Source organism: Poromitra crassiceps, assembly GCF_964638095.1.
Source record: "Poromitra crassiceps genome assembly, chromosome: 12".
Classification (NCBI taxonomy): domain Eukaryota; kingdom Metazoa; phylum Chordata; class Actinopteri; order Beryciformes; family Melamphaidae; genus Poromitra; species Poromitra crassiceps.
Genome location: NC_139632.1, coordinates 49,242,133 through 49,266,506, shown reverse-complemented (window position 1 = coordinate 49,266,506; position 24,374 = coordinate 49,242,133). Strand labels below are relative to the sequence as shown.

The window sequence follows — 24,374 nt, the reverse complement described above, 5'->3', positions numbered from 1 at the left end:
ATCGCCCAAACAGGTTGGTGAGGCGGTCGATGACTGTGTGTGTGGTGATGGAGCTCAGTTCGACAGCCTCCGGCCACTTCAAATGCAGGTCATGCACCACCAGCAGGTAGCGCGCATGTGCGGGCGCCCCATGGAGCTCCCCACAGAGGTCAACCTGGATATGTTCCCATGGTGCAGATGGCCAAGGGATTGGAGTGAGGGGTGCTGTAGCCGGCTGGCCTGTCTTCCCGCTCAGAAGGCAGCAGGCGCAGTTACGCACCAGCTCCTCTATGTCAGAGTCTATATGGGGCCACCACACTGTATCTCTGCAACGTTGCTTCACCTTGACCACCCCCAGATGCCCCTCGTGCGCCATGTGCAGTATTCCGGCCCTCAGAGTCTCCGGTACAATGGTGCGGTGGCCGTGAGCGAGGCACACAGCCCCCCAGCAGGAGAGCTCATCACGGACCCGGTGGTAGGGAAGCAGATTGTCGTCCACCGTGGCAGGCCAGCCATCTTGGACATAAGCCCGGAGGGTTTTGAGAGTCTCGTCTTCAGCTGAGGCCTGCTGCAGCTCTGCCAGGGTGACTACCGTGCTGAGGGGCCCATGCAGAATGTTGACCCAGTCTTCGTCGTCCTCCAAATCGGGTGTCACCCCACCCGTCTCCTTCGTCACGGAGACCGCTCTGGATAGGAGGTCAGCCGCTGTATTAGCACGCCCCGGCACAAACTTAAGGCTGAAGTTGTACTGATTCAGCCTATCAGCCCACCTCAGCAGTCTGATGGGCCTGTGCCCCGAGCCCCGGGTTGCCAGCAGTGCCGTCAGCGCCAGATGGTCCGTGCGGATGGTGAAGGTACAGGGCGTTCCACCCCCTCCTGGACCTGGGAGAGCACCGCACCAAGCGCCACCCCAGAAGCATCACAGGTGACCAAGGTGGGCGCGCTCAGACTGAAATGCGTCAATGTGGGTGGGGACGTAAGCTGCTGCTTGATGGCATGCACGGCCTCATGGCAGGCAGGGGTCCACTCCCACACAGCATCCTTTCTGAGCAGCTGGCGCAGGGGGGCAGTTGAGTCAGAGTAGTGTGGTATGAACCGCAGATAGTAGGTGGCCATCCCCAGGAAAGAGGAGAGATGGGATGGCGACTGCGGGTCTGGCAGGGACAGAATGGCTTCAGTGTGGGACATGATCGGGGCAATACCGTCCTTGGAGAGCCTGAAGCCGAGGAACTCGACCTCCGCAACTCCAAACACGCACTTTTCAGCATTAAGTGTGACCCCCTGCTGTTCAAAACGTTGAAAAACCTGCTCCAGGCGAGCATCGTGCAGCGCGGTGGAGGGTGCGTGTACCATTACGTCGTCCAGGTAGATGGAGACCCCCTGGATTCCGGCCAGGATGAGTGACATCTTCTGAAAGCAACTTGGGGCCGATGACAGTCCAAACGCCATGCGTTTATATCTGAAAACCCCCACGTGCGTGACAAACGCTGTGAGGCTCATGCTGGCAGGTGCCAGGCGAGTCTGCAGGTAGCCGTGACGTAAATCCATCTTACTGAAGACAATGGAGCCGTGGAAATGACTAGTAAGCTCCTCTGCCGTGGGTAGAGGGTACTTATCCGGGATGATGGCTTTGTTTACATCCGTCAGGTCGACACAGAGGCGCAGCCCGCCCCCCCGTTTCTTGGCTATCACCAAGTTGGACACCCACGGTGATGCGTTGATTGGTTCAATGACATCCCCCTCCACCAGGCAGCGTAGCTCTGCCTCCACTGCATCACGGAGGGCGAGGGGAATGCACAGCAGAGGCTGGATAACGGGGCGGACAGACAGGTCAACAGTAGGCCGGTGAACAAATCCAGACATGCAGCCCAGCCCTTTAAACAGATGTGGGAAACGGTCGGGCCAGGAAATGGCGACCTGCAGGACATGCAGGCCCCTCGCATCAGTCATAGTAAAGCCCAGGGCGAGGAACAGATCAAGACCCATGATGTTGGCTCCCCTCTGTGTGATGTAGAACTTGGTGTCAGGGGCAAATTGTTGGTCATATCTGACAGGAAGGCGGGCCACACCCAAAGTGGAGATGGGGGAGTGGCCATAACCCGACAGAGCATTACCTGCTGCTTCCAAAGGCACGTGTTTGAAGAGTCAATCATACGTGCATTTGTTCAGTATTGACACTTTTGCCCCCGTGTCCACCAGGAGCGGTACGCTTGCTCCACCCACACGACATGTGCAATGCTTGAGTGAGGTCTGTGGGCTCTGTATTGTGTTGATTGGAACAACAGCTGTATCTGAGTGGGCAGGAGGGGAGCGACAGCAGCGTGCAAAATGATTCATCATGTTGCAGTTACGACAGCGCTTGCCCACAGCAGGGCATGACTGATCTCTGGTTGCATGTCTAGAGGAGCCACAGTTATTACAGCACTTGGGCCCGCCCTCTCTAAGGCCTCTGTCCACTCTCTGTACATCCCAACTGTCACTCACCACGTCTGCAGCAGCGGTCCCCGCCGTCTCCTGAGCCACAGTCTGAACTGACGGGGCGAATGACGTCACAGGCTCGTGCACAGCGCGGCCCAACTTGCGCACCTCCGATAGAGCCGTTTCCAACTGCTTCCCAATCACTAACGCATCCGCCAGTGTCATGGAGTCTGGCTCCAGTAACAGCCTCTCTCTCAGCTGGTTACAGGACGTTTTCTCTATCAGTTGGTCCACTATAAGTCCATTCTCTAAAACCCCAAAGTCACAAAGCCTAGCCAGCTCGCGCAAGGCAGACACAAAGTGCGCGACCATCTCACCCGGCTTCTGAGCCCTCTGACGAAACTCAAAGCGGTGCATGCGTCGGCTCCTTCCCGTGCTGAAGTGAGACTTTAGGGCCGCGGTAGCTGTAGCATACGAGCCATCCGTTAACGTGAGTGTGGCGAAGATCCGCTGTCCCTCCTGGCCGAGGCAGTGGCGGAGGAGCGCGCACTTCCTATCCTCTTCCAAATCGAGTGCCCCAAAGCCAGCAAATAATCCTCAAACGACCTCTGCCATCGATCCCAGGGAACAGCTGGGTCACTGGGGACGGGTAAAAAAAGGTGGCGGCGGCGGCAAAATCAAGTCAGCCATCCTCGCTAAATAGGCTAAATAATCACACCATGTTGCTTGTTTCATGCTCTTTACTTCCCTGCCGTAAACCCACGCTTTTACAACAATGCCGTACATCGGGTGCAGTAACTCTTAAAGGCACAGTAACATGTACCTAAGTTAACAAGGCCAACCAGGCCGTAACATAACGTTATCAGACATAACAACCACCACCAAGCATCCAGTCAGCAATGGGTCGTGCCCGGCCACAACCCATTGCTGCGCAGCAGCTATAATTTTAATTATATTTTATTGGGGATACTGTAATCCTTTAAGGGACCACTCTCATTTGTTTTGAAACCATGCAGTAGCTATAGTAAAGATAAATTAAAATGTGCAATGTGTATACAGTGTTCCTGGCCATGGCATAAGGGGTTATCATACCAGTTTTTTATAAAGCAGGCTCTGGTAATGTTATACCTTCAAGGATTTTAGTAACCACATACTACTACTGATGTTGTAGAGGTTTTAAAGGCAGCCGTGGGGGACCAGTTCCCACCATCAGCTGTCTCTCTCAAGGGCCTGGCTCAGGTCTTGAAGCTTGCGTTGACACGGGTGTGTCTGCCAGGACACGGTCTAATAATCTCTGAGTACTTCTAATTATCCCGTCCTGTTCCGGACTGCTATTGGCTTCGTCTCCTGAATCACTCTGCATGGGGCGTGGTGTTCGTGGCATAGTTAAGAAGAGCTCATTCTACTTGATGTCATACATCGTCGGCAGGGGCATCACATCTGTCATGATGTCACAGGGCAGCATTGTGATGTCATGGATGGACTCAGGGATGTCATGTGATGGACTCAGAAGGCCCAGAATGTGCCCTGGGAGCTGGCCGGCCCCTGGTGTTGATGCGAAGTCTCCGAAACAACTGACATAATTATTGTTATTGTTATTATTATTGTTATTATTATTGTTGTTATGATTGCTATTATTGTGATTACTATTATTATTATTATTAGTATTATTATTATTATTAGTATAATAATAATAATAATAATAATAATAATAAAGTCTGACATTTAGTCATTTCTGGTCATATCAAAATCAAGACTGAGCAATTACAACATTTTGATCAAACACAAATATAAGTAAAATGAATAACAAAAAAGAAGTCAGAGGTCTAATCATAAATCAAAATCTGATTGATTGTCTGTACTACCAACAGGAAAGACAGATCCTCAAGAACAGATTGGAGAGCAATCGAATCAAGCTGGAGTTAAAATAAATATTGCAGTTGAATTCAGGGAATGTGGGGTATAGGGATATATATTTTTTTAGAGGAAACTGGACGAAATAGAAGAATATAGTCAGGATAGTGTTTTAGAAGTCCGTTCTGATCCACACTCCATTTCAGAAGGTGGCGGTAATGCACCATAAGTTGTTTGCCAACCGCCATAAAACACTACTAGAAGAAGAAGAAGCTGGCCTGAGTTTGAAGTTCCTGCGCGGGTTAAAGCATGAAGATGTTCACTTTTTGGCTCTCATCGGATGGTCTCATGGGATTAGCAGTATATTCAACTAAAGTAAGCAGGAAAGGTAAGTCCACTACTAGTAACAAATGAGGTTAGACCAGCCAAATCTGTGTTTTTAAGTCGCGCAAAGTGACGCTAATGGCGTTAGCATTAACGTTAGCATTGAGCTAACGCTGATGTACCACAGCCTGCCAGTTAACTTTCAGACCATGTCCGGCTAATTTGAATGAGTTTAGACTTATTTTAGTTTAAAGTGTGTTGTTACTAGTTAGCTTGCTAGCTAGGAGTTCTCTTCACAATGCATGGCTTGCAGAAATGGAAATTCTGGGCCAAACTCAATTTATTTGGTGCAGGGTAATGGATAGCACAACTTAGTTGTGTCTTCTGATTTACTTCTCAACATGTGCTCATTAGCTCAGTGTCTATCAAAGTGTTTGTATGCAAAATGAGAATGTAGTGGGTAGCTTCAGCAGCACACATTGCTGTGTATTAATGTGTAAATGTATTCTTGTTAAGTTAGCTAAGAAAGCAGTATGATGAAACAGTATGAGATTTTGGTTGATTAAATTGATTGAGGACAAGGATGTTTGTACTCTATAGACCAGGAAATAACTGGGAGCCTGTAAGATGTTTCCCACCTGCTGCTGCAGTGTCCTCCCTGAAATCCATCCACAGCTTTCCCCCACCTGGATTTCATCTGTCTCCCTCTGCCTCTATGCTTCAGGTAAAATCTATTAGACTTCTGAGTACAAACTTGCTTGAATGATTCATAATTCACTGTATGAGAGAGTGACTGAGACGCTTTTATAGAAATGTCAGAGAAACCTGTATGTAAGTCATGCCTTTGCATATCTTTGCCAACAGCTACAGTGTGTCTAGCCACATATGTTCCGCTGTTCTCTGTTCCTCTGTGATCCACTCTGAACTCGCGTCACACAGCATAGCATAAGGAAATTGGGGAGTCAAGTGTTCAAAACTCTCTGCTACCAGTCTCCGACGTCCAATCACAGATCCAAAGATATAATAATATGCCTATGGAAGCCAGTAGTTTAGGCGGCGGTTTTAATGATATTCCTGCATGAAACAACCTTTAAAAAGCAGTCTTTCCACAGCCTGTGCTGAATTTACAGCAGGGTGTTTGATCTCACTATCATGGTGCATGCGTCTGAGCAAACATACAACATTGCAGTCACACGGATACGGCAGCACATTGATCAAATCATCAAATCAAGTGTTGAACTTGAATGATTTGTGTCTTGTAAGGACATACAGGCTAGGCACCACAAATATGGTGCATGACAGAAATAAAACTGATCTATCTAGTATCTATCCAGTGCACCTGGGAAGTAAAACTTCATGAAATATTATTATATCTTTGGATCCGCGATTGGACGTCGGAGACGGGTAGGAGAGCGTTTTGAACACTCTACTTCCCCAATTTCCTTATGCTACGCTGTGTGATGCTAGTTGAGAGTGGACCACAGAGGAACGGAGAACAGTCAGGCTGGGGACCTTCAACCTGCCTCTCGTCTCAACATGATGGAGCCCAGCAGATACAGGTAGAGCTGTTGTGTGGTGTGTTTCATTTCATGTTCACATGGATGACCAACAGAAGTTTGATGACCACTATTGACAAAGGCGCATTATCTCACAACACTACTATAGACGGTTTTCACAGAATGGCCAGTCCTCCACTTTAATGATTTTTTTAATGCAACAGGAAGTGAGCTGGGGTTCAATTTAGAATGTTTTTGTTGTCAAGTTAAAACCATTTATAATAAGGCATTATGACTGCATACAACCACACATAACATTACACTGCGTCATTGTATGGTAACACACTTGTCTGCTATCTTGTCTCTTGTGTCTGCTTCCAGGGCCAACCAAGTGATGCATCTGCCTCCCCCTCTGTCCAGCCAATGGACACGTCCACTGCCATCCACTCCAACTCCTCACACCTCTTCTGCCCAGTCTGAGGACAACAGCCCATGCTGGACCCAAGTAAGAAAACATCTGCATCTCACACTGGATATGCAGTACAAGCAACTTAAAAAAAAAAATCTACTCCAAATTACAGGATTATTATTAACTTGTTGGATTAAATGTGGATGCAGGGGAATGTGATTGGCTCATTGTTGTTATACAATCTCTTTACTTCCACGGTGATAGACAGCTTGAAGTCTGGCATTGTAAGCGTGTATCTAACTTCTGTATCATGATGTACTTACTGCCGGGCACATTATAGAGAGCCAAAGTGAACGTCACTTCCTGCCTTTCTCTCGGTACGAGCATCTGGAAAAATATGAATGGGGGTGAATGGTGAGAGACAATACTTTTTTGATCCCGTTTGAATTCTGCCACGGGGTACACATGTACATTTGTCAATTTAAAAGATAACTTTGCAAGTCAAGAAAGTCGCAGTTTGTTCTGAAACTGAAACGTAAGGTTTAGTTTTGTCAATCAACTACATCTCTCGTGTCTCACAATACGTGAGACACGAGAGATGTCTCACGAGAGATGTCCAACCCAGCCCGCAGGCGGGCTGGGTTGGCAAATTATGAAAATATCGCGGGTGCGGGCGGGGCAGGCTCAGAACGTGACAAAGCAACATTATTAAATAATTTAGAGCAATGAAACACGCAGAGTAATTAACCTTAAAGACGTTAACTCTCTCTCGCATGTAGGTACACACAATCAGACAGACTCCTGCTGCACTCTCTATAGCCTACATGGAGTAAAGAAACGCTTCAATGAGGTAGCCTATGTGCTCTCAAAACAAACACTTTGGAAGGATTATTCGCTGTAATTATTATTTGAAGTGTCCATATAATGCCACCGCAGATTTTCTGTTGTGGACTCGACTGTGATCTATTTGTCAACTTTACTGCAACGTGAGTAGGCTGTGAACAATTGAGTGCGCATGAGGTAATTAAAAGAAATCAGACAGCGAGTCTGGCTGTATCTGCAAGCCGTGTGCGCACCTGCTGCACTACTACGTTTAGCCTACTACTGCAACAATTGAGAGCGCATGAGGTAATTAAAAGAAATGGGGAAGAATAAGAACTGTTTCTGTAGCCTGCCTAGTAGGGCTGGGTTCAAAAAATCGATTCTCCGATTTTTAATCGATTTTCATTTTAATTCTCGATTATCGATTCATATGTCCAGAGATCGATTTTTTTTTAAATTAAAAAAAAAAAAAAAAAAAAATTTTTTTTTTTTTTTTTTTTTACTAAATAGGCTAAAATATTGTGCTGTGTGTGGTAGTTGAAACATAGTTTCAAGTTGACGTTTAATTATGTTTGTAGTTGAAACAAAAACATAAATACTGTAGGCTACATGAATGGAAATGTTTGATCATTATTAATATCTACTTTTAGAAATTATATAGGCTGAAATCAAATCACTGTGCATAATTGTGAAAGTGTCTTTATTGACAGATGAAAAGGCTGTTATTTACCCTTTGTCACCACGTGGTGAGTAAATATATGTGTAACTAAAACCATTAAAATTGACAACAGGTATGCAACTTTTTTTTCCCATGTACTGTATCTACTTGGCTGGTTGGAAACCCCTGTGTTACATAACTGGACAGTCATGTAATTCAGGGTACAGCTCAAAAACCACGTTTTGGTATTACTAACCAAATCAATATTGAAAATTGATCGAATCGGAATCAAATCGAATCGAATCGAATCGAAATTAATCGATTCGCAACCTTGTGAATCGGAATCGAATCGATTCTTGAAATTTGAACCAATACCCAGCTCTACTGCCTAGTGCCTACCTCTATACCTGCTACCTCCATTTGAAACACTGCGCGGTCACGCCATCCGCACTTTGGGGAAGCGTAGTCGGTCGTGCTATCTGAAGACCATGGATTAATTGAAGAAAGACCGACATGAAAGCAGCAGCGCAACTCATCCAGAGCAGGCCTAGGCTACAACTGTTGTCGCGCAGGGCAGCATGTGAGTGTCTGTGTGTGTGTGTGTGTCTGTGTGAGAGAGAGAGAGGGGGGAGAGAGACAGAGTTATTAGCTGCTTTGCACACCTTGGAAGCTCTGCTGTGCTCCTCCTGCGTCCGGAGACATATTACATTAAATTGGCCGTTGCGGGCTGCTGGGTTGGGCTGGGTTCGGAATTTTCAGATATTTTAACGGGGCGGGCGGGGCGGGCTGGCTCCGATGACGGGTTGGGTTGGGGCGGGCCTTAAAAAAACCTGACCCGCGCATCACTAGAAAGTAGACATCATTATTGTAGTAAGCTAAATTATTTCATACTTGTAAAATAAAACTAGAGAAATTATTCCATTTTCGATTTGGGTCTTTTGAGAGGGGGGTGGGTCGTTCTCGCGTGGGATCCTTACGTCACCTGACAACTTGGTTTTCACTTTGAAAAACATGTCAAAGAAGTAGGGGTCGACCGATATCAGTTTTTCAGGGCCGATACCGATATCGATTATCGGTAATCAAAATGACCGATAGCCGATATTTGGAACCGATATACATTTGCAGTAAAAATAAAAATCTTGGTGTCAAAATTTTAAATAACACAACTCGTGGAAATGCATTTTCCTCAGTTTATCCAACTGCAATATTAATTGAAAATATTCACATTAAAGTGTTGATCTGTGTGTGTGTGTGTGTGTCACAACCTATAACCTGTTCCCATTTCCATGTGTATGCTCACTCTAGTGGAGACTTGGGAACATCAACTGTGGAGACAAGGGTGTATTCACACCTCTAGGTCGTTTGGCTTTGGTTGGATTCAGGGGCTTAATTTATACAATTGTTGCATTTGTGCCTTGGTTCGTTTGTGTTCACACAGCCACAAATCAAACCGGTAAATACAGTAAGAAAGCAACACATCTGACTACAGTGTGTAGGCTCCAATAAAACAGGACAGGTTGCTGATATGGGATGGGATTCATGGCTTCTGTTCAGATATGAAAGACGACATGTTTCCAACCATATAAAGTTAGTCAGACTTTTCTAGTAGAACAATGTAGCCTACTATATCTTATACTGAAGTAGAACCATACTGTAACTGTAGTAGCCTAGGCTACATTACAGGTTCATTTGAACAAAACATTTATAAATGTCCTTTGTAGCAGTGTAGAGACTAAATATCTGCAAATAACATCTCAAAGACAGGATGCTGTTGAGAAATATTTGAGGCTGTCTTCAATTCTGCTAAAACAGCATTGGAGAGTTTTATGCTGTTGGTATCCTATTTTATGGTTAAGTAGCCTATATTTGCATGCCTACTCATGGCTGCAGACAGTAGTGTCACGAGCAGAGCCGTGATCCCAGTCTCATCTCTCTCTCTCTCACAGCTGCAGATGGTTAAAGGGCCCATATTTTGCTAATATAATTTATTATTATTTTATTGTTGGCCTCCAGTAGAGTAACTTATTGCATCATTCATAGTTTAAAAAAATCAGTTTATCTTGTACTGGCTCTCACTGCCCCCTTCAGTTCACCCTCTGTCTGAAACGCTTTGTTTTAGGTCCTGTCCCTTTAAGAACCCCCACCCTCCGAAATACTCAAGGCGGGCAGCGGGGTGAAAGTTTGTTTGCGCAAACCTCTGCCCAGACAGAGGACCCGGACCCCACGTTGAGAACGACTGCAAACCACAATCATGCAGAGAGGGAGAGAGGGAGAGAGAGAGAGAGAGAGAGGGAGAGAGAGGGAGAGAGAGAGAGAGGGAGAGAGAGAGAGAGAGAGAGAGAGAGAGAGAGAGAGAGAGAGAGGAGAGGACGCTGTGTTTGGCTGGAGCAAACACAGCGTCCTCACTCCTCACAGCCTCTCAAAGTCGAGGAGTGACGATTTCTTTGGTGTGCCGTTTTCCTCCAAGCAGCAAGTCCTACTGACGTCACTAGAACTATGGTTCTCGCACAAAATCGGCATAAATCCATGTCATCTCGTCTACGAGAGTTCATGGGCGAGAGGGGGGGTTCATGGGGGTAACATTAAAACACTTTCACATATTTATTTGAAGCTTAGCCCATGTTTAATATGACCATCCAAGATTGTAACAACATATATATGATACAAAATTAAGAAATGCATAATATGGCCCCTTTAAGTGACGTTAACGAGCAGGCCACTTTGTGCAAGCCGTGTGCGGTGTGCTCTCTCGTCTCTCTCTCTCTCTCCCTCTCTTTATCTATCTCTCCCTCTCTCTCTGCCTCGCGCAAATGCGGGACATCGTCTCAATTTGCGGGACGCGTGAAAAGTGTTGAAAATGCGGCGCAGTCCTGCACAAAGCGGGACAGATGGTCACTTATCACTGCAAGAAAGTGCATTCGGCGGATTTCAACTCACGCTTCTATCAAACCTACCATATCTCCTCCACGCTTAATTTGCACTGCATGCCATGCAGCCAGGGAGCGCTTCATACGAATCATCTACTAATAAGAATGATAGATCAGACGATTGTGGTGTTTATGCAATGTCAGCCTAGATAACTATGATGTTTATTCACTTTATTGCAAGCTTGGCAGCCTGCTGCGGACTGCGGACTGTCAGTCAGTCCGCTGCGCTGCACAGACCCACACGGCACGCTGTTGAATGAAGGCACAAGGCAGCTCGGATTTCATCTGAGAAGCCCTCTGATAGGCTAATACTCACCAATCAGATAGCGCTGTGGGCAGGACATTTGCACAGCAGCAACACAGAGCAGCAACACAGAGAAACACACAGGCTGTTAGAGCTGCATTCTGAGCCAATAGCGCATTTTTTAATTAATTTATTATATCGGCAAACAGCCAATGAAAATGCCGATACAGATAATCGGCAAAATGCTGAATATCGGCCATAATAATCGGCCAAACCGATAATCGGTCGACCCCTACAAAGAAGCTGTCTGAGAGAGCCAAGTCATTAAAAAAATCGATCCTAACCCCTAAACTAAAAAGATTATTGCTCCTAAGGGACCCTAAAGCTGCGTTCACACCGACCTATTAAAGTTTTTCGCTGGCATCGAAAATACGCTCTCCGCCCGGGATGAAATATCCCAGCTCGAGCTAAATTACGCTGGCATCAGTCGCTCCCTGTTCAACGCTGATTGGCTGCCGTGTGAGAGTGTGTCAAATATCACACTGGCTTGGAACAAACCGCTGGTTATTGTGTGGCAACAAACCGCATTGACAGCTGACATGAAGGCTACGTTCACACAGCCAGCCTTAGTGCTTGAATCTAATCTTTTCCCACCTAAGTGACTCAGGTCAGTCTTTTTTATGACTGTGTGAACAGTACAAGTCACATTGAAAGTTACTTTTTTAAAGACGACCTGGGCTACTTTCAAATGTGGAAAAACATCAGATTCGAATCTGATGTTTTGGAATGTGACTCCGGTGTGAACAGACATCTTGCCCATATCTGACTTAATGCTTCAATGTGACTTTTACGTCATTCCAGAGCGACATTCGTCACTATTCTGCACTGGCGGGAGGAGGGAGGACCAGATTGTGATTACAAACATGGAGGACAGCTGCGAGGGAGGTAATCAGTGGAGGAACAGTGAGGTTTTAGACCTCATAAGTATTAGCAAGAAGTAGCAGCTATTGCTCCACAGAAAGCCATTATTAAAAAAAAATCTAAAGGCTCTCTTTCTCCTCTTCCTCGCTATCATCTGCACCTATATGACGGCACGGTGGCTCAGTGGTTAACACTGTTGCCTCACAGCAAGAAGGTCCCGGGTTCGAACCCCGGTCCGTCCCAGGTCCTTTCTGTGTGGAGTTTGCATGTTCTCCCCGTGTCCGTGTGGGTTTTCTCCGGGTGCTCCGGTTTCCTCCCACCATCAAAGAAAGACATGTATGTTAGGGTTAATACTCCTGGCTGTCAGTGCCCCTGACCAAGGTACTGGCAAAATAACTGGAGTTGGTCCCCGGGCGCTGCACAGTGGCTGCCCACTGCTCCTAGTTCTAGGAAGGTTCCTAGTAGAGGATGGGTCAAATGCAGAGGATGGATTTCCCCAAGGGGATAAATAAAGGATAACTTAACTTAACTTAACTATATTCCCTGTCTTCCACTGCACAATAACTTGTAAATTGAACCGTAAACAACAGATGAAACAACATCGTCAGCTACCGCCATGTTTACTGCTGTCTTCTTCTGGGTTTATGTAGAACAGCAGTGTGCTGCACATGCGGGTCACTTCAGGTCCGCGACCTGTTCACACTGGAGTCTGATATGGGCCACTTTTAAAAAGTCTGTGTGAACAGCCACACAAAAAATCAGATGTGAGCAACAAGTCAGATTCAAGCACTAATGTTTGCTGTGTGAACATAGCCGAAATGAAGTCTGTACTAGCTCACGTTAGGAGCACGCTGATAGGCTTAGCTTGTAAACAACTACAGTGGCTCGTAGTGGACAAATATCATGACATTGCGTAACGTTATAGCCCCCAGATGTCCGTCAATTATTGTGCCTGTTGACGAGCGATTTAAACAGAGCGACAGAGTGATTCCATAGGGTTGAATCAAGCGACAGAGAGAAAAATAAATATCTCGGTGTGAACACAGCTTTAGGAGCAAGAAATAAATGAGCACAGAATGATTAAAAAATAAGGAGGCTCTAGTTAGTCTCAAGAGATCAGAATGAGCAACAGATTTTTTTGCTATGGTTAGATGGATAACAGTGAAACTATGATCAATATACGGTAGTATTTTTTCTATGTTCTCCAATTGTGTTAACTATTAACTACTACTAACTTAACTACTTTATTCAGAATTGACATCACAACATACGTTTACTTGCATTTCACTTATGGTTATCCGCTTGTGTAAAGTAAAGTAAAGGTAAAGTCCCACTGATTGTCACACACCTGAGTGTGCGAAATTTGTTCTCCGCATTTGACCCATCCCCTGGGGGAGCGGTGAGCGGCAGCAGCACCGCGCTCGGGAATCATATGGTGATCTAACCCCCCAATTCCAACGCTTTGATGCTGAGTGCCAAGCAGGCAGGCAAATGGGTCCCATTTTTATAGTCTTTGGTATGACTCGGCCGGGGATCGAACTCACAACCTCCCAGTCTCAGGGCGGACACTCAAACCACAAGGCCACTGAGCTGGTGTAAGCACACAAATTGAAATATATCATGAAACGACAATGGTTTAAGCAAGTGTACTCAAACTTTTGACTGAGTAATGGCTAACTTAAGTTCTGGCCAAGGGACAACAGTTGGAAATTAGCCATCTGGCTAACACTGTCACATTGACAGTGATGTTATGTGCACTGTAGTGCGAAAGCATGTGAACTAAGCACAAGGCCAAAACACATGCTGTGTGGCACTAAAAATCATTTTCCAAGGTTGGCAGGTCTGCTGTAGCAAGAGTGAGCAAAATCTCAGAACACTGGCAATTGTACAGGAAAGAGGAAATGTCACAATTAAAAAAAAAAAAGATAGTGGAATATCCTCAACTGTTATGTACACAAGGCTGAATTAATTCAGTGATAAGCTCAGTGTCTTCTTGCCCCTAACTGTAACTTCTGTTCCAGCTACTAATGTTGGAGAAGACTTGCTGCACTCACTCTCCCGGGATGAAATCAACAATCTTTTTCCCGGTCCTGAAAACTTCCTGAGGCTGTATGGCACCTTGTGATGTGAGACAAAAGGGTCAGTGCAGGGAGCACGTCAGTGCAACACCAGCCCCCTGCAGGAAGCACCAGCACCCCAGTGCAACACCAAGATCACAGTGATAACATGTATGTGGTATTGCATTTAATATACTGTATGCATCTGTGAGTCTTTGGATGAAAACGTTAGGCCACGCAACAGCTTTAGTGTCTGTCCAGGGATCTTAGTATTCCATTCATTTGTAAGTGTTTGGAAACCTAATATTTCCCAATACTTTTTTCTTCTGATGTAACCTGCAGCCAGCACCCAAGTGCCATGCCGATCTGAAACCAGCAATGCCAGTCACCTGCAATGAGCACCGCAGAGCAACGCCAGGATAGCAGTGATGAAACATGTATGTATTTTTTAATACTCTGTATGCAATATTGCAACAATACATTAGCCCACAGTCCACATACCTTTTGTTTTTGGGTCATGGTTTCACTACGCATTTTATGCATAAGGAGAAAAAAATGCTTCCATTTCTAAAATGGAAGCATGGAAAATGGAAATGCTTATTAGCAAAAAATCTATTTCTGGTCTATAATATGAAAGTATAAAAAAACACTTGCAAATGTAAAAGTGCTTCTTAGTAGGGCTGAACGATTTGGGTAAAAAATCTAATTGCGATTTTTCTGACCGATATTGCGATTTCGATTTAATTTCGATTTTTTTTTTAATCAAGTTTCAGTGCAATATTAACTGTAATAAATGTAAAACACAATGGAGCATTTGCCTACCACATTCAAACATCACAATCAACAAACTGCTCTATATTATAATGCAAGGATGAGAACTTGGATAAGAATTCCTTCAAGCAACATTTATTTGCTTTTAAACAACAGCTGCAATTCTCTCTGTGTCTCAGTCTTTAACAATACAAACAAAACAAAAAGCACCAGCATCGCTGCAGCTCTTGAAGTAACTGCCCAAGGATCGCTTGGCCTTTTTTGCAGCCGATGGCCTGGCTCCTTCCTGTGCTGCACTTTGAGGCACAGCAGCAGCATCTGGGGTGATGGCAGCCCTCTTCTCCTGCAAAACACAGACACAACTGTTAAGTTTCACATTAATGCAATTCACAGCACACACATTCATTCACACATCAAATACGGGGCACAGGGCAGGCTATATACACAAGCAGTGTTTCAGTGAAGCCCTATTTTGCAAGGAAAGGAAGGGGAGAGAGGGGGAGGATGAGGAGAGAGGAGTGGGAGAGGAGAGAATTAATGCAAGTTACCTTTAGTGCCACCTGCACTTGTTCCATCTCTCTCTTCACCCGGGCCTTGATTTGTGGGACATTCTCTGCACTTATGTAGCTTGTTCGCAACTTTTCTGAAAAACAAAATAATTAACCAAATTATTCTATAAGTACTACATGGCTGTATTGCATTTTTAAGATTGGAACTAATTATAGATGATGTAGGAGGGAGAGAAAGTAGGGAGGAGAGATGGGGAGGGAGAGAGCAGAACGCTGGGAGAGAGGACATTAGCTACTACAGAATCATTCCATTTCCCAGACTGACAATATATTGGCTATATAATATATTGGGGGAGGTGAAGAGGGGCATTTAGACATTACTGTAGGCTTACCAAGCTAACGTTACAATACAAGTAGCCTACTGCATTCAGGCAGAGTCAGACTGATAATGTTAAGTGAGAGGGGAAGAGGACATGTAACGTGAGCTAGCCAGTTAGGGCTAGCAAGCTAACTTTACTAGCTAAATGAGCTATCTCCTTAGGGAGAGAGCTAGCGTTAGTAAAGTTAACTTGCTACGTTGCTAGCCCTAGCTGCTAGGCTAAATAACGTACCGATGGCGAGGTGTAGTCTGTGGTGAAGCACTGGAGTCTGGTCCATCTGTTGATTTCCATAGCTTTTATGGCGTTTGAAGCGTTGTCGGCACCGCGCTTGCTTAACACTGTCTAACTAACCGATGCTCTAAATCCAAAGTAGTTCCAGCCTTTCTTCGGTGCTAAATCATCCGGCGGCCGCTTCTTGTTCTTGTTCGGCTGAAGCTATTACACTTCCGAGTCTTGTTAGATAGCTGCCCTTCCATTGTAGAGAATCCAGTCAGTGGCGCACTATTAAAAATCCAGTCAGAGTGAATAATGTGTCAACTTTTGTAAAGTTCGCTAATCGGCTCGCTAGCTATATTCTGCAGACTGCTGCAGCCATGGGGCTGCAGCTAGGTTTCTCCTCCTCCATCCAGGCACGTTTGATGCTGGTGCTGCTGCGTAAACATACGTCCGTCTACTACGGCGTGCTGCTGCTGCGTAACGACGTCACGTAACGTGTACCTACATGCAGTCATGTCACATGTTAAATCGAAGCCTTTGCGATTAATCTAATTGCGTTGTTTCAAATCTCGGTTTCGATTTAAATTCGATTAATCGTTCAGCCCTACTTCTTAGCCATGACTACTTGTAGGATAACCTAGGTAATAACATTACGAGACATTGTACATTTTATTTTCGAAGCAAATAGATAGCCGGAGCTACTTTCCTGATAAAACAGGAAATGTCAGGAAAGTAGGTCCCTATCGTTGCATCGGCGCTGTTTCTAGGCCGAGCGGCTGGCGCAGCTCAAATCAGTGGGCGTGGACCAGCGCACTTGATATCGTCGTGCTGGCGCTAGACGCAGCCTCAACCATTACAACCACGCCTTTTAAGCGTAAAATTATGCACCATCATGCTCATTGGATAACTGCAATAAACGAATCGCACGCTTGCCTTTTTAGCTCCAATTCCAGTGATCCCGCAAAACCAGACGAAAGCCAAACGCTCTGCCCCCCCCCCCCCTCCCTTCATCCAGCCTGTCTGTCTGCATTATAGGCTATTATTCCATATTATTATGCTTCTCAAACCAATCTAACTGCAGTTTCAATACTGCAAGCATGTAAATACGCTACACTATAGCAAGATCAAAGTGAAAATAATGTACTAAACGCATCAGCTAGAAAAATATAGCCTATTAGATTGGTGAAAGTTTGTCCAGAAAGATATCGTTTTCTCTCCCCTGCTGCAGGTAGAATGATGCACATAAATATACCCTACATTATGTAAAGTCATTGCATAAATGTGTTTTTATTGTAAAACTAAATGTGGAGTAGGGCGAAGTTATTGGAGCGCACATCACAGTATAGCAGATGACAGTAGAAGCTTCCGAAGCGCGTTCCGCTGTCACTTACCTAAATCACGTTAAATCCACACAGGGTATATATAGGCTCAAGAGGACATATATGTTTCACATAGGGTGGTGTTTCATTTCATGTTTTATTTGGTCCAATATTGAAATGTTCGACAATTGCAGGTTGTCTTACCATTACACATTATTTTAGATCTACCTTTTATATCTATTTCGGCTCATTTGGTTGTTATTTAGTAGCGAAATGGAGGACCCAATTGCATGCTGGGAGTGGACATTCACAGGCAGTAAACTTACAACTGCTATTTCCTATGGGAAGCTGGGTGCTGCTATGTGTTGTGTCTGTTTGAGCGAGGGAGTCAGAGAGAGAGAGAGAAGGGTGACTCAGAGGCAGAAGAGCACTGGCGCACTGAATAGGCCTGGTTTCAGAGAGAGACAGAGAAGGGTGACAGGGGAGAGGCACAAGTGCACTGGCGCAGTGAATAGGCCTGGTTTTCAAAGGCGCAAAGCGCTAAATTTAAGGCAGGTGCCAAGATATCAGTACGCCGAGATTTAAGGCCGACACGCCCACTTTGGCCCATTCTGGGACTGCGCCACGCCCATTCGGCCTAAAGCGCATTTGGCAGCGTAAAGCCATATTGATATCGTCCCAAAACAGGCGCAAGGCACGTTTTTTTGCGGTTAAGGCCCGTTTTAGTGCCGAAGGCCTGTGGGAGAATAGGGCCCCTAGTCTCTTATGGGGTTGTGTTTCTGTGGCTTTCTCTTTAAAGCTGGAGTGAGTACATTTACAATTGCTGGAGTGAGTACATTTACAATTTGTTTATATAAACAAATGTCCATTACGTTCAAGGCATTGCCAAACAAGTTCCCACAATGCTGTATTTCTCAATATACCAGAGTTTTCAATCCGACACAGTCGTGCCCGACAGGTAGAATACTCAGGTATACTGAGAAATGCACAGAGAGAGTTATGTGGTGCAGATAGGCTTAATCAGCATTGTGTGAAGTCGTTTTGTAATAGCTGAATATGTGCATAACATAAACATTCGTTTATGTTATGCACTCCAGCTTTAAGCAGCGAGGCCCAGTTCCATGTCTTTACGGTGAGACTTGTGCAGTATATTGGATACTGCATGCCTACATTATGTTTTGTACTTTGTCATTTTCACAATGACATAAGGAGAAGTGTTCACACTGTGATTTTTGTTTTAAGAGTCGCTTTATTGAAACTTGGTTTCAGTATCTGGTCAGCAAAAAAATTATACAAAATCTTTTTCTCCGATTTGATGTATAATGATTGTTTTAACTCTGATGGTTTTTCTAATTGGTAGTTTTCTAATCTTTTACATTGACTTTTGTCATCTAGGTTTCAGAAGACCCAAACGGTTTCCTGCGCCAACAACCTCTATCATCTCCAGTTGTGGTCATCAGTGAGGAAAACTGCATGATCGCCATGGGAGCATGCCAGTGGCGACCTTCGAAAGAGATCGGTTGAAAGAGGGACTTGTCTACCCGATGGCATATTATTATGTCCTACACCTCACTTACTCCAAGTGTGACTCAACAGTGCTCTCAGTACTGCAAGCTGAGATCCACCATGATGCCATCCGTGATGGACATTCAACCCCTTCCTACAAAAAGCCTATGGGCGAATGGAAGGCCTTCATGAGTGAGGTGAGTGTGAGAGAGTGAGGGACAGGCAAATGGAAGGCCTTCATGAGTGTTCTTTTTTTGGAGGAAAAATATATATTGGTCTGCCATCACTGTAGAAATGTCTTAAAACCTTGTCAATTGTTGTCTGAGCTTCAGTTCTGTGTTGTAACAGTCATGTTCTGCCATTTCACATTCAAGACCTTTTAAATGTGTTATTTTTTCGATGTGAATATATATGTTCTCAATCATGATGTTCATTTACGCTGAGTTAAAAATAATTTGCGTGCTTTTAAAAGAAATAATTTTATGTTACATGCATGTGACATTGTGTCCATGTGGGGGTGTGCGAAGAGTGCTCCAAGTGGTGCTCTGCTTTAACTCCCTGTCGTGGGCGTCCCCCCCCCCCTCCTCTCTTTCACTCATTCAGAGCTTCAACACAACAAACATGGCTGCTGTGAGCACATACGGTCTTGTCTTGGACATGGACAGAGCGAAATATGGGATTATTTTGCTTACGTTACATTGCTGACAGTGACAGGGACTGACACTACATAGCCCGTCAGTAAACAATGTTTAAAAGTGCGGAGGCGAACTGGCGAAGGGAGCTGACCAAACGCCGACAAACATCCCGACTTAAAAGAGCAACAGGTTAGCGAATGTGATCGATAACCTAATTACATTCCCTCAAATAAGTTTTTTATTTTGTGACGAGCAAACATTTTTCACCGTCAGTTTGACGAGGAAATGTGCTCAGTACGAGCGACCCTCTGCCAAGTAACATTATTGAGTCATGACGCTGTTTATTTAATAGGGTGATCTGGTTGTAAAAATAAAACATTTACATCAGAAAGACATTGAAAGCAGTGATTGATAAATGAAATCCAATGTTTTTCTACAAATTGCATCATTGGGAGGTTGATTCTGGCACTCAATATTAAGGGTGGGCAATATATCGATTTTATATCAATATTGTGATATGAGACTATACATGGCAAGGCTGTCCAAACCCTTTTGAATGGGGGCCAGATTTGATAATGTGAAAATACCTGGGGGCCAGCTACTTTCTGTTGTATCTGAATTCTGTTGAATTGATACAGTACATAGAAGTTATGGCAAACTTAGTCTCGACGCCAGACCCATGAGAGTTCTTACGCTGATACACTAGGTTACTGCATGCTGCAGAGCTCTCTCTGGGTCTGGGACACTTTCCCTCAAGAGGGCTGGTTATGGGAGGGAACCGTTCACTTGGCCAGTCATATGCCAGTGATGGTTTCAGTCCTCTCCAATCAGTAACGACTTTGCGATCAGACAACACGGGAGGCGCAGCCCATTTGCTCTCTCATCGGTGCTACGACCTGTCACTCATTCAATTTCAACCCGCCTTCAAAACCAGCAGTGGCTGTTAACTGGCACAGACTCACTTATGTAGTATACGGAGCGCAGCGATTCAACGTAATATTTGAGTCTGGGGAGAGACTATGGCAAACTAAGACAGATGGAATTGAATGCTTATGGGAGAGGAGAGTGACTGCTGTGAGGAAGATGTTGAAGATGATGATGGCTAAGACACATCCTTGTTTTACTCCTACTTTGACGTAGAAGGGTCAGACTGTTGTCCACTTATTTGAACGTGGGCTTGCATGCCGTCATGAAATAGCTTTAGAATGGAGAGGAATTTGGGTGGGACTCCAAATCGACTGAGTAGGTCCCAGAGTAGCTTTTGATTTACTGTGTCGAATGCCTTCGAGAGATCATTGAAAGCCATATACAGGTCTTGCTTATGTTCTCTGCACTTCTCCTGGATCCAGGCAGTGGTGGCCGATACAAATTGGCACTGACCTCAAACTATCCAATCAGACAAAAGTTGACATTTTCTCGCAAACGGAAGGTCAGATCGAGATGCCTATAAAGGACTATAATATATTTTCTCACCCCAAATCCATCCATGAGTCTCTACGAGTTACAGTTGCAGAGATACGTCCGCCCTGCATGCAGGACTACAGGAGAGACATAGAGGACAGCGAAGTTGGGGGTTTAAGTCACTGATCAAACACTCGATTTCAGTGATTGCTGTCAGAATATAGAGCCATTTAACACTTATTTTAACACAAAAACATTGCTGAATGTACCTTTAATGTGATAATCTAATTTCTTACGTTCTGAAAATAAATCCTGTTTTCTAAAATTCTGTATTCAATGTTGATTTTTTTCTTTTTGTGATACGAAAGTTTTGACATCAACCAGATTTAAATTTCTACCCATGTCTAGCCAACATTGGAGGCTGATGCCTAGCCAACGTTGGAGGCTGATGTCTAGCCAACGTTGGGTTTTGATGTCAACCCCAACCAAAATTCTGTGTCTATATAACGTTGGAGGCTGATGCCTAGCCAACGTTGGAGGTTGATGTCTACTCAACATGGGGTTTTGACGTCAACCCCAACCAAAATTCTATGTCTATCCAATGTTTGAGGCTGTCTATCCAACGTTGGAGGCTGATGTCTAGCCAACGTTGGAGGCTGATGTCAGCCCAAAGTTGGGTTTTGACATCAACCCAATTTTCATTCTCAACCAAACTTCTACATCTATCCAACGTTGGAGGCTGATGTTTATACAACGTTGGGGGCTGATGTCTGCCCAACGTTGGGATTTGATGTCAACCCGATTTTAATTTCCAACCAAAATTCTACATCTATCCAATGTTGGATGCTGATGTCTAACCAACGTCAGAGGCTGATGTCTATCCAACGTTGGAGGCTGATGTCTTGCAAACGTTAGGTTTTGACGTCAACCAGATTTTCATTCTCAACCAAAATTCTACATCTATCCAACGTTGGAGGCTGATGTCTATACAACGTTGGGGGCTGATGTCAGCCCAACGTTGGGATTTGATGTCAACCCGATTTTCATTTCCAACCAAAATTCTACATATATCCAACGTTGGATGCTGATGTCTAACCAACGTCAGAGGCTGATGTCTATCCAACGTTGGAGGCTGATGTCTTGCCAACGTTGGGTTTTGACGTCAACCAGATTTTCATTCTCAACCAAAATTCTACATCTATCCAACGTTGGAGGCTGACGTCTATACAACGTTGGGGGCTGATGTCTGCCCAACGTTGGGATTTGATGTCAACCCGATTTTCATTTCCAACCAAAATTCTACATATATCCAACGTTGGATGCTGATGTCTAACCAACGTCAGAGGCTGATGTCTATCCAACGTTGGAGGCTGATGTCTTGCCAACGTTGGGTTTTGACGTCAACCAGATTTTCATTCTAAACCAAAATCCTACATCTATCCAACGTTGGAGACTGACGTCTATACAACGTTGGGGGCTGATGTCTGCCCAACGTTGGGATTTGATGTCAACCCGATTTTCATTCCCAACCAAAATTCCACATCTATCCAATGTTGGATGCTGATGTCTAACCAACGTCAGAGGCTGATGTCTATCTAACGTTGGACGCTGATGTCTTGCCAACGTTGTGTTTTGACGTCAACCCGATTTTCATTCTCAACCAAAATCCAACGTCAGTTCAACGTTGGAGTCCAACGTCGATATGACGTTAAACTGACGTCCCGTGCCAGCTGGGTTTGTTTGCAGACAGGGAGAAAGCCCCACGTGATAGCCACCCGTCAATCTCTCTCTCTCTCTCTCTCTGTTCAACACGGTTGTAGTAAGTCAACTAAATTTTGAAATTCAGTTGACTTTGCCATTTCCCACGGATATTGTCGCGTTTTTCTTTCATGGCTTGACAGAAAAGCCTGCCTGCACGCGCCTTGTCGGCTTGAAAATAGAACTCTCGCCTGAACGATAAAATCGGCAAGGCAGAGGCAAGGCATGGGTACACGCAGGGTTCACGCTCAGGCGGCCGGTGTACACAGCCTCGTTGACTAAAACGGACGCCTATTAAAAAGCGTGGGTAAAGGCAAGGCATAGGCAAGGCTTGGGTCGTCGGTGTGAACCCAGCCTAATGCTAGATACAACTCACAGGCAGACTGTCAGACTGAGGGATCTGATAACCGCTAACATCATCAACAACAACTTGCGGTAAGCTGACCCACCTCTTGATTATTTCTCTTGTCTGTGGAAACCAGTCCCAGTTCCACTGTGACTGTGAGGCAGGCACGCTGCCTGCCTCACAACAAACCCACACCGGCTAAAGTGGGCGTAACTTTCCCTGCATGCTTCTACATGACAGCCAATCACCAGCCGTATTAGAGCATGGTGTGCAAGCATGTCGCATGATTATAGGCTCAATGACGCTGTTTTGTTTTGGTATCGAAAATTGGTATCGATTGACAAGGGAGGCTTCGATACCCCTTAGTATCGATGTTTTCATTTCGGTGCCAAGTAAGTATCGAAACTCGATACCCAGCCCTAATGGACGCCTGACCAAGCTGGAGCTAACATTGGGGCTCGACCCTGTGCCCCTCATGTTGGTAGGCAGGGAATCTACCGCTACACTACCCAGATACCCAGGACACTGCCACATTGAGCAGAAAGCAGTTTTAAATCATGAATTATGCTTACACACATTATGAACTTATGCAGGCCTTCACAGGTGTATTTCCTTACTCATGTTAAGATCAGAACGAATTAGCTTCTGGCTAGTGAAACCCATTAGGGGGGGATGAAAACACTGAACCACTGGGGTTTGATTGTAGGCCCATGAGAAATGTTTTTAAAAGGTGAGTCATAGGTACAGATGGCACTTTCACCTTCATTCACATTCTTCTATCTGAGTTTGTAAACTCATCTGACCTGCTGGAGAGGTTGAGCAGCTCATGCTTGTCGGCAACGGTGGACTTCTCCTCCAGTTCCCACATCAGGACGTTGATGAGGTGGGAGTTCTTGATCACAATGGGCACCTCCTCGAACATGTGCTCAAAGCCAATGTTGGCCTTCTTCAAGCTAGAGAGTCAAGAGAAAAAGACAGGAGAGAGAGAAAGAAATAATTAGTTTTCCCATATTCCTGTATCAAATTAAAGTATTAGTTCCATTTAGTTTCTGTTGTTTAGTGGAATGTCGCTAAAGAAAAACAAACATTTATATTCCAAACACACAATGTATTACATCCACAATATAACATTTGGTTTACATTCAAGAGAATTGGAATCAGGTGAGAATTAAGCATGCAAGGCATGGTGATTATCATATGGTGATCTTTAATTGAAGTTAAAAAGTTTGCCTTCACAGGCAGGTCATGGATGTCATGAGCTATTACAAGTAGACTAAAAATAATTTCCAATCATAACTTCCACCACCATACCCATTTACATTCACTGCCTTCACAAACCTTTTCACCACAGTCATGGCCTAACTTTCCTAATAACCTGAACGTGTCAAATCCCAGGGTTTAAACCTGTCGTTGAAGTGCATTGT

At 44.9% G+C, this 24,374-nt stretch overlaps 1 protein-coding gene across 1 annotated transcript in view; it reads right to left on the bottom strand.

Annotated features, from left to right (window-relative positions):
* LOC310786969 (eukaryotic translation initiation factor 3 subunit H-like) overlaps positions 1-24,374 on the bottom strand; it is a gene marked incomplete at both ends in the record, with an annotated part of 187,459 nt that overhangs the window by 102,399 nt on the left and 60,686 nt on the right. Inside the window, one exon of the mRNA XM_083648299.1 lies at positions 23,754-23,903. Within this exon, the coding sequence (XP_083504425.1) occupies positions 23,754-23,903 (150 nt within the window). The remainder of the gene's footprint in view (positions 1-23,753; positions 23,904-24,374) is intronic.